This window comes from Hesperophylax consimilis, chromosome 19 (assembly GCF_061612785.1).
Source record: "Hesperophylax consimilis isolate HC1 chromosome 19, BYU_Hcon_1.0, whole genome shotgun sequence".
NCBI lineage: Eukaryota > Metazoa > Arthropoda > Insecta > Trichoptera > Limnephilidae > Hesperophylax > Hesperophylax consimilis.
The window spans coordinates 28,124,777-28,136,225 of record NC_142854.1 but is presented as its reverse complement, the minus strand read 5'-3'; the positions used below and the strand labels follow the sequence as shown (position 1 = coordinate 28,136,225).

Sequence of the window (11,449 nt, the reverse complement as noted above, 5' to 3'; positions counted from 1 at the left end):
AATGATTTTAATTCTTTCCATAAAATTACAGAATATCAAACTTAAAGCTTTATTTTCCAGTATAAAAAAAAATAAAGCCCATATTTTTATATTGGAAAACGGTAATAATTAGTGATTCAAACGATAGATTATAATTAATAAATCCCCTTTTGTACAAAAAAACCGGAATATAATATATAAATTTAGACATTTTCCAATATAAAAAGATTAAGGTTGATAATTTTATATTGGAAAATGACTTTTTGTATGTATGGAAAATACTGCCAAACTTAATTTTTTATTCTGGAAAGCATTAATCATCGCTATGTATGGAGCAGTAATATAATAATAGAACAAGCTTATGTTTCTATTCAGTGGGTAAAACAGAACAGTGACAAAACAGAACATGGTAAAATAATAGGTTAGGTTATTAGCATTGACGTGCATCGCTCTTTTAAAAAAGGTCAATACTAGAGATGAGTGGTTGATTTGAAAAAGGAGTAGGAGTGGGATTCGCTTCCTGCAAAGGACTAAGGTTCAAGAACTCATTCCGGCTGAACGCACACACCGCTAGTCAACACTGCAATTGTAGAGTTTCGTACCAAGCGTGGGCTTAATTCCTCAACACTGCAAATGGCTACTAGAGGTTAAGGTACGGTACACATAGGGTTGCCAGACGTCCTTTATTTTAAAGGACGTCCTCTATTTCAGACCCAAAAATTGATCTTGTCCTCTAATTTAAAATCTTCAATAGAGGACAATACTTTGATATATAGTAACCTTGATGCATTGTATGAAGAGTTCTGTATATTAAAGCCTCTCCTGACGAAAATTATAGACGATAAGAAGTGTGAAAATATTCTTGATATTTGGATTCAGATTCTCAAATCTACGGATGAAAACAAGAATCTGCTAAAAATAATACAATACGTATTTTCAATCCCCGTTTCTAACGCCCAAGCCGAAAGGATTTTTTCCTTGTGTACGAATACGTGGACCAAAAACCGAAATAAGTTAAATATTGATAATGTAAAAGCAGAACTACAAATAAAGTCGAAGTTCAACATGAAATGCAAACAATTTTATAATTTCATTATAGAAAACGAAGAAGCTCTTAGAGCAGCCAAAAGTAATACCAAGTATTAACTTTATTTATTACTTTAAATGCAAAATGACTAATTAAGGTCGTACTACTCACTTGGCTTCGATTAACATTGTGTATTAACAATGTTTTTTTTATTAATAATTGTAAGTACTGATACCATAACAGCATTTTAATAAAAAAATATTGATGTCCTTTATTTTCATCACATGTCCTTTATTTAATCGTATCAAATCCTCTAATTCAGAAAACGGGAGCTGGCAACCCTAGGTACACAACACAATAACACGATGCGTCGCAAGAATCTACAACAACGCATTCGTTCATGTGATGCGTCATCGCACTAGTGTTGTGTGCGGTCCCTGTGTGAGTGCTAAATAAATTTCTTATGTGAAAAAAAAAAAAAACAAAAGTTTAAGTTAGGTTATGTTTTTTTTGACGCGTGTAATTCTCTCCATGCATAATTCTGCCCGTGTGTAATTCCAGCAGAGCAATAATTTGATAAGTGAAATTCATGTGTGTGTAATTTGGTCATGTAACTCTATTTTGTCAGTGTTCTGTTTGATCGTGGAACCGTCCGGAACTATATTTTGGTGACAGCGTCTTGCACAAACTGGCTCTTGTGGGATCCATCGCAGAATGGCCTGTTCTTGGTCTGCTTGCACATGCATAACCAGTAATCCTTAGTCTCCTCAACTTCAAACCTGATCGGCCTGCAACAAAGGAAATTGAAAGTCAGCCCAATTTGAAACAGACGGTTTTGGGCAAGCGGCGCTTGGAATATTTGTCATTATTTTTTAATTTTTCTGTTAATCCGAACTGGGTTGGATAAAAATGTATAGTTTTGCCCAATCGCTAATGAAAATGATCCTGGTGAAACTGACTCTGAATAAACTGATTTTATGTAGATTGAACATTCACCTTTGTTATATGGGATGACAGGCATTTAAAATAATTTCTGTTGATGACATATTCTTATGTTGTTATTCCTGATATTATACGAGTGGCTAGAAGTAACGTTATTACCTTTTGATTCATGCATTTTAGGTAGGTACTATTTTGGCGGAACTCTAGAAATAAAGTAAAGCTATTTGGCCATTTTTTTTAAATAAAAATATATTTAAATAAAGATTAGGTTAGTATTGGTTTGATTAGGGTAGGTTAGTATAGGTTAGGTAAGTATAGGTTTGATAAGGGTAGGTTAGTATAGATTAGGTTAGGTTAGATCAGGTTATATTAGTATAGGATAGGTTGGGTTTTTTTTACAAAATTATAGAAAAAAATGTTAAAAAACTATTTATTTAATTTTATTTCCAGAGTTCCCCCAAAATAGTGAGAACCTAATATACATGAATTAAATGGTAATAACTTTTTCCTTCTAGACCCTGGTGTAGTATTAGGAATACCAACATACGAAAATATCGTTGACAGAAATTATTGGCAATGATTGTCATCCCATACAATTTTCATTTTACATAGTTTAAAATTAGATGTAGTTTAATAATAGAAGAGTATGTATGAGACGATGTATGAATGTGAATGAGGCAAGAAGTGTGTGCCAAGACCGAGTTGTTTGGCGGTCCGTCCTCTCTGCCTACCCCTGCGGAGAAACGGCGTGATGGTTAGTTAGTTAGTTAGTTAAAATTAGAATGTTAAAATCCCAAATGTTCCCAAATGCAGATAGTTTCCTTTTATAGTAGCTAAGGTGAATAAAAAGGTTTTATTTTAAAAATATATCGTATTAAGCGTGGCCAGCGATCCCGAATAATTATATTACTTTCTTGTAATAACAATACTTGGATGATTTGTACAGCGCCGTTTTAGTGTAAAATCACCTCAAGGGCGTTGTACAAATACATTTCTACAATGATCTATGTTATCAATTGTAAAATTCTTACAAACCTTTGCTTGATTTTCAAGAATATATCTTTGTGTGTTCCGTCGCAGATTGGCTGGCTTTTTGATTTGCCGCACAAACACCAAGAATATTTTTTTCCAGCTTCCAGGGGAATTTTGAAGGGTTTCTTATCGTAGGGCGGTCCATTCACTGTCTGGGTATTGGCTGAAAACGTCTCTTTTAGTTTGTTTACGGGAAGCGGAATCTTTTTAGTTGTAGAGTAGCAGTTAACCTAAAAATAAAAATAACCTATTTAGTCGCGGTGAAGAGCAGTCTTTTTAAATTGTAGATTATAAATGTTTACCTGGTTGAAGCATGATGCTTGAATTAAACTCTTACGAGTGAGAAATGTGCTTAATACTTTTGTTGATTGCATTTTGAGAATCACGCAATGAAATATGAGTGATGAGAATAGTTCAAGATCCAAGATCTTATATTTTTTGAGCTTGAGCTTCTGTCAAAACAGAACTTTTTCTATGGAGAAATCTCAACGCGCGACTAGAATGTTTTTAGGATGGTTGTTAATTGTCTAACTATATCATCAGTTATTACATTTCTAAAATTAATAAATATATTTTTTAGCATCATTGCTCTTTTAGATAATTAATATAATATATATTAATATCAATGTGACCTATGTTGGTTGAAGTAAGTAAAGTGATGGAAATTCTCCAACACCTGTTCAATTTAACCCCACATTTTCCTGACGTTTCAAATGCTGTTTTGATTAGTTAAATTTGTGTTTGTTCTTAAGCACGGTTTTAGAAATAATATTATTACTAACAATTTTTAAAGGTTTTTCAATGACGATTCCTATCAATCAATCAATCGATAAAATATACATTTTAAAATGAGTTTCCACCGCGCCAGATTTGACACATGCATGTTGGTATTGTTGGTACACGTGTATTTTTTCCAATCTGAAATCTGACGTTTCCGCTGTCGCCGAAGCTATTGTGAAGTGCATTGTCATCCTTCGGTCGAATTTCTGTCAATTTCTCATTAACACGATTGCGTTCGGGTGCGAAGCTTCTCGTTCAACTATCTCTGATTACTTATCAGACCCATTCGCGTAGTAAAATCGCTAGACGCGTCAGTGTTCGCCGTAATATCGAAGTTAAGTTTGTGAAATAAATATGGCGGAAACCAAAGTCTTCTCTCGCGCGGAAGTTTCGAAGCACAGTGACAACAAGAGTACATGGCTAATTATTCACAACAGTGTGTACGATGTTACCAAATTCCTAGGCGAGGTATGTCTCTTTGCTATTTCATTGATTAATTTATCGGAGATACTATTTTTCACCTCAAATTAAGCGTTTTAAATTAACGAGGTAGATTGACATTGATAATTTCTGTTGAGTATTCTTTTAGGATGTGTTATGATGTACGTGCATTAGTATTCATATATCTTGTAGGACATTACCGGTCTGTCTTTTTGATATATTATTAATATCAAGTTGGTTTGTCAAGTACTCTACTATAATACCGGTTTTTTATATCGCTTATTTAATTAAGCCAATTTTGTTCAATAATTTATCGGTGTTGTGCTGTGTGTCTGTCTTAAAAACGAGCTTCTTAGAGTTGAGCGTGATAATATAATAACCAATCAAATTCCGTTTTATAACCAATGACCCTGGCTTGAGTCTGTAGAATTCTCGGTTCTTTATCATTATTCTGGGGGCAAAGTTTGTATTGCATTTCTCACTTATAAAGCCCACGATGACACAATTTATCGGCTCATGAAGGATTTCTCAGCCATTTATATTTAAAAATAAACCTTTTAATCGAATTTGAAGCATTTTTCAAGCAGGTGTATTATATATTTTCGCTGACAGCTGTCAGTTAACCTTTAACCTGTGCCGACGTTGCCTTTATGCTACGGACGGTGTGTACCCGTTGCGTGATGGCGTAGCGTTTAGGCTACGGCATTCAGCATTAATTAAATTTTCACGTGTTTTCTTAGTGTTATTACCAACCTTCCAGCAAGTTAGCCGAATTTTTGGTAGCAAATTCACGTAAAAGTTTTGTGCAATACACGTATGATTAAATCGAAGATTTAACCCTGCATGGGTCTAAAAAGACACACTACACCTTTTTATCGAATAAGGTTAAGCGATCTATGAAAAGACAAACTAACCAACACGCCACTTCCCCGTAGGGGTAGGTAGAGAGGACGCACCTCCAAACAACTCGGTCTTGGCAAACACTATTTGCATCATTCACATTCATACAGCGACCTATGTTTTTATTGTAAATTCGGAGCTTGACTGTTGCGAACACCCGAGTCTAGTCAATATAAGAGTACCTACTCACAAACAAATTATGAATCAAACTCGCTTACATAGTTTAGCAAACACATATGAAAATGATTTTTATTGAAATCTAATTCGATGTTTAAAACACGCGTAAAATCTTTAGTTTAAATATATTTTTTAATCACATTGTAAACCATTGTAATGTAATGTATGCAACGATTGTTTATTGTATAAAAAATGTAACCCATCCTATGTATCCAATGTAAAAACCCCATGAAATCTATCCGATCGGGCTGCAACTCGGCAGACAGACTCGTTGTCGATGCCAATGGATTCTATTAACGTGGCAATCACGTATGCACACGTGAAGCTTAATGCCAAATCACTATTTTGATTAATCTTTATAACGAATTGGTGCACATTATGAATACCAAAAAATATGCTTTAGATAAATTGAAGGTTTTCCTATCGCTTCGCTTGAGTAGAATACAAATAAAAATATAAATTACTCAATAAAAAATATAAATGTAAACTACTAAAAAATTTTTTTTTTCAATATAAATGTATGAACGCGTAAAGAAAACAACTTTAAAAAAATACATTATTATAGCTAAGATTATCTGTGACAGTTTCACTTGATTAAACTTTTTTGCTTTCTTATAAAATTATTTACAAAATAAATATTAAAAAAAAAACAGTTTTGTGCTTGAAATCGAACGTTTCTAGACTCCGTTTGTCAAGCGATTTTAATGCCTATTACCTAAAATTATAAGGAATACCAAGAATACACACATTTTTGGCTTGTAGCTTCCTCTTAAGGTCGAAAACAAATTCGTTGGTTAGTTTTCCTTTTGACTTTTGACCGCCCGCACAGATAAGTGTGTAAATGTAAGAAAGCACAACACAGGTGAACTCCTAGCGTGGAAGACAATATACTATACCATTGTAATCAGTGGCGGTTCGTGGTCTTTTTAACAGGGGGTTCAGAAATTCAAGAGAAGATAAACAAATCTAATTAAAATTTACTTACTGTTGTCCTTCGTCAAATAGTCGAATACGGTAGCAGTCACACAACTTAAATAAAGTTAGTGGGAGGGGTACCTACATATTATTGTTTTTAAATCACTTTACCTAGACACAATTATTAGATAATGAGAAAAGTTTTATAGGAATTAAATTGTTTAATGTTTTTATAGCACTCAATGTAGGTATATTGCTAATTATTATTGTTTTTTAGAGAAGAATAATTTCGTAGAATATATAATAGATATTTTAAAACATAAAAAAAAAACAAATAAAGGTGGCACGAAATAAATTTAAAAATAGGTAGTAGATTTACAAATGCCATAAGCAAACGGTTGGAGAAATGCAGAAACAAGAAAACAAAATATGTACAAAAATGACTACAAAGTTAAATACCATAATATAACATAAAAAAAATAACACTTATCTTGCATCCCTATGGTTCAAAGGTTAAACGTCGGCCGCGAAGTTCTCGGGTTTCTTCGGTTACATTCGTCAATGTTCGGAGGTCACGTGGTATCATAACGCGTGTTCGGCGCACACAATTTGTCTTATTTTTGCAAAGAAAGACCAAATTTTGTATATATCACCGTCATAGGGTCTGTACCGGCTAAGATTATTTTGTATGGAGAGTTTGGCGCGGATTTTAACTCGCACAAATTTGGAATAGGCATCGTATTTTTCGGTGGCGCGGGTTTTGAAGGCGAAATTTTAATAGCGTGCTATCTATAATGTGCTTATATTATTATAAAACAAGGATGTTTTATTTTCTCATATTTTTAATGGGGGTTAGCCGCACAAACGCACTTTAGAGAAAACCGCCACTGATTGTAATACAAATATATTTAAGAATAAATAAATAAGGATTGCATTTCATTGTCATGAACGCAATACCAGATCAAATACCTTATTTTATATACAACATTTCAAATCGAAATACGCACCAAACTCCTTGCTCGGGCGTATCTGCAAATCTTATAATGCCCATTTTCCACTGTACCCTTAAATCGTTTAAAATCAAATTAACCTTACTATGTACCTAAGTTAAAAACATTACTTCTGTATTGTTTAGTATTCTCTTTTTAATCATTTTTCACACACACTATGTACTTTATTACTTTTAATTAATTTCAAGCTTTTATAAATATTATAAATGGAACTTAACTGGTTTAAATCATGTTCTATATTTTATGTTCAATTATTTTTTTTTGTAAAACTGTATGTTTCCTAAATAAACTTAAATAAAAAAAATCGCTGTGTTATTTATCAGGTATCATATCTACCTACCGCCCAGGTGTTGATAAAAACATATCTTAGATTTAAATCACGAGGAAGATAAGACATTTTTTAATACCATAATCTGAAAAGTAAAGTTATTTTTCTTATCTGGATGCCTTCTGTACAATGGACCATTTATTTAGTTAAAAGAAAGAAACATTCCCGGGTTACGAATAACCTGACAATAATTTGAAATTTTGATTGTGTCGATTGTTGATTGTAGCCAGTCGGGGAATTGAACTCACGACTCCTGACACCCGGTGGCGATGCCAAATTAGCCACTGTACGGTCATTGATCAAGTCCGCTTTTAAAAAAAAACTTTTCATGTCATAGTTATTATTATTATAATTACTACACATTTATGCAACATTTAATCAATGCGCATATTTGTCAGTTATATAAACCTTCAAAATTCGTTGCATAGTTTAGAAGAACTAAACGCAAAAACAGACAGTCGCGGATATCGTCTTTGTTTTATACAACAGGGTTTTCCAATAAGAGGTGTTATTTTGATATTCAATCGTAAAAGATCAATGGTTTCGTTGCTTGTGTGGCATGTAGCGCCGTCTTGTTGAAAGTAAACGTTGTCCAGATCAATACCATCCAATTCCGGCTATAAAGAATCATTAACAATCTCTCGATAGCGATCCATTCACCGTAACTGTTGCTCCAGCCTCATTTTCGAAAAAGTAAGGTCCAATGACTCCGCCGGACCATAAACCGCACCAAACAGTCACACGTTGAGGATAGAAAGGTTTTTCAACAATAACTCTTGGGTTTTCCGAGTCCCAGATGTGACAATTTTGCTTGTTGACGAAGCCACCGAGGTGGAAATGGGCTTCATCACTCAAGATGATTTGCATTTGATTCACTCAAGTGAATTTTAATATTTTCAATGCGTTGTTGAAGCGTGTATTGTTCCATTTTTAATAATGACGTAGTTTCTACTTGTCAAATGTCAAAAAATGACAGCTTCAAAAGTAACATCTACCGAAATAGCGGGCTATTCAAAATAACACCTCTTATTGGAAAACCCTCTATTTAGAAATATTGTTTTCAATAATTTATTTTTACAAGTTATCTTAATTTTTGTATTTCCTAGTGTGGATAATTGCGTCGCAGACAATATTATTTTTCTTGTCACATTAAATTCTTTATCAGATCCGCCATTCTTATATCATTTTGATATAATATACAAACTTAAAATTGAATCGGAAGAAATTAACAATTTCTCTAAAAATATAGGGTGTCTCGAAATGTCTCGCGTTCCGATCGATATTGCCATATGATGCGGATTTTTTTGGCTCCAGAAATGTAAAATCAGATTGGCTTCGATCGCAACACATTTTCCAGCAGAATGGAGCCACGTCCCACGTAAGAAATGACTCGTTAGAAATGAAGTGTAATTAGTTGCAGTGAAGACATCAACTGGTCGCTGAGGACTTTTTCCTATGGGGCTACTTAAGGCGATGCACTACGTCGTGTCATATTTTGAATCGAGCCGCTATCAATAACACCTTACGTAGATGGCGATAAGGCTTAAATTCCCGCTTCACACCATCCACCTGTTTTGATTTATGCAAGAAATAAACATTGACAAAAAATGCCTTTTATTTTATTTTGTGGATGTTCAGGCACAAATATTTAAATTTTTTTCGATCATTTTATAAATAACTTGATTTGCCACATTATACAATAAAACCATAATCGAAAATGGGTTCGTAAGTAGGAGATTTTGAATTTTAAAGCAGTTTTCAGAGGCCTTATACATATTTTTTTCTGGGCTTATTAAAAGACGTATCTAAAAAATACTCGATTATTTCAAAGGCCAAGATGTATTCTACTCGCACTATTTAATTAAAGCATCTGAAACATTTCTAGGCCACCAAATATTCAAACCAAAAACACATGATTTTGCATTACTACGTATGGCATCGCCTTAACTTTAAAAATTGAAATTTCAAACCATTATGATTTTTTATTTTTAAGTATATAAAACGAAATACGTTCTAAGACACGCTTTACTAAGTCATTAATTTAATTTATTATTGCGGCGTATCATAACATGCTAATTTTTATCTTGGAATTCTTCGTTACGTATTTATCAAAGTTTATATTTGTTACAAATATAAGATTCCAAATAAGTTCATTAAATTTGTGAATAATATACTATATTATCTGTTAAGAGAATAAGATAAAGTCGCTATCCGCGTCCGTCTGTTTGTACGCTTAGTTCTTCTAAACTACGCAACGGATTTTGATAGGGTTTTCACCATAGACATATGAATATTAGTAGACCTGCCCTAAGTGATTAAAAGCGTATTATCCCCACTCCCCATACCGGTTCCATTGGAGCCGGCTGGGCTCGCGTATGGCCTCAAGTGAAATTTGAAAACGTGACGTCATCATTCTTGTGCGAACTATGGTCGAGGCATCATCGGTTCATTTTACGAAATAACACGGCAAAATGTTGACTTGTACTATGAAAACTTGTAAAAATAGATTTGAAAAAGAGAATAAACCCAATTGTCGTATTACATTCCATATATAAGCATTATTTTACTTTATTTTAAGCATATTCACATCGTATAATATGAATCAGTTGTAGAAACATGTCTGGACGCGAAACACAAAGCTGGTTGGTTGCTGGGAAGTAAATTATGAACATTTATAAAAGTGTCTTAACTAAATACTTAAACGAAATATTCGAGTCTGAAAATAGAACCGAATTTTTTTGCCGAATTTGGACTTCGCAAATTAGTTCATAACGTGGCGAGTAATTTGCGCTCCCATGTAAAAATGTCTATTCATTCAAAAGCAGATTTTACTTTTAAGAAGTAAATGGTGATATTATAATGCGAGATGCCTATTTACTGTCAGATTGATTTATTGACGAATCACAGTCAGCCTTACGCCCTTCGTTCTTCAACAGTTGATTTTACCCCTCGCCATTATCTTCTCGTCTATTAATTCCTATGTCTGTGGTTTTCACCTATCATTTAGACATTTTTCCGGAAGGTTTATATATATATAATACATGCATATTATATTTATAGAAAGTAGAAAAAAGTTAATGTTTATCCAGGCGTGAAAAAATATTTTCGGGCGCTTACATTACTAATGCTGTCTAAACCTTATGATATACATCGAAACAATGTACTACGGAATTGTATATCTTAAAAAGGTCTACAAAAAAATTCGCGATTGTATTTGTCTATCTCCTAAGGATAACCCCTGGCAAATGCTAAATCACTATTTTGATTAATCTTTATAACGAATTTGTGTACATTATGAATACTAAAAAATATGCTTTAGATAAATTGAAGGTTTTCCTATCGCTTCGCTTGAGTAGAATACAAATAAAAAAATAAATTACTCAATAAAAAATATAAATGTAAACTACTAAAAAATATTTTTTTTCAATATAAATGTATGAACGCGTAAAGAAAACAACTTTTAAAAAATACATTATTATAGCTTAGATTATCTATAAATTACAAAAAATACAAAACAAAATGAACCTTTGTCTGTCCAACTGGGAAGGATTCCCGTTTCAGGACAGCCAAATTGTGTATTTAATACATAATATTCTTACAATGGAATGGCGATGCTGTCAAAACAAATTTTGTGAACATTGTTGATTGCATTCGAAGTGACAGGATGGTTTCTTTATCCTTGAAAGAATCGCAAAGATGTAATTTATTACCAGGGTCAATTTGGATAACATTAGTAATTGCATTCGGAACAGGTGAATGGTTTCTTTCGGGACATCACAAGTTTGAGATTCTTTCCAGGGCATTTTAGAGAACATTTACAATTGTATAGTTAGAATTTCCACATTTATAAATCAGTATAAAATATATGAATCCTATAGTACCTACAATATTTTTTAGAATTTCTTAGGTGATAGAAAT

At 33.0% G+C, this 11,449-nt stretch overlaps 2 protein-coding genes across 2 annotated transcripts in view; one reads left to right on the top strand and one right to left on the bottom strand.

Annotated features, from left to right (window-relative positions):
• Positions 1–38: 38 nt before the first annotated feature.
• On the bottom strand, positions 39–3,428 carry LOC149415060 (uncharacterized). Its single transcript, XM_089643069.1, has 3 exons — positions 3,283–3,428; positions 2,984–3,210; positions 39–1,794 (listed from the first exon to the last, which is right to left on the bottom strand). The coding sequence occupies exons 1-3, from the start codon at positions 3,352–3,354 to the stop codon at positions 1,665–1,667; spliced, it is 429 nt and encodes a 142-aa protein (XP_089499195.1). The 5' UTR covers positions 3,355–3,428; the 3' UTR covers positions 39–1,664.
• A 465-nt stretch (positions 3,429–3,893) lies between these two features.
• LOC149415059 (cytochrome b5-like) overlaps positions 3,894–11,449 on the top strand; it is a 43,196-nt gene continuing 35,640 nt past the window's right edge. The window contains exon 1 of the mRNA XM_089643483.1: positions 3,894–4,228. Within this exon, the coding sequence (XP_089499609.1) occupies positions 4,115–4,228 (114 nt within the window). The 5' untranslated portion in view covers positions 3,894–4,114. The remainder of the gene's footprint in view (positions 4,229–11,449) is intronic.

Bases quoted from the DNA above. Each gene is read 5' to 3' on its own strand.
- LOC149415060 (XM_089643069.1), bottom strand. From the start codon at position 3,354: ATGCAATCAACAAAAGTATTAAGCACATTTCTCACTCGTAAGAGTTTA. The intron at 3,211-3,282 runs GTAAACATTTAT...TTTTATTTTTAG, and splicing joins AAGCATCATGCTTCAACCAG to GTTAACTGCTACTCTACAAC. The intron at 1,795-2,983 runs GTTTGTAAGAAT...CCTTTGTTGCAG, and splicing joins TTCTTGAAAATCAAGCAAAG to GCCGATCAGGTTTGAAGTTG.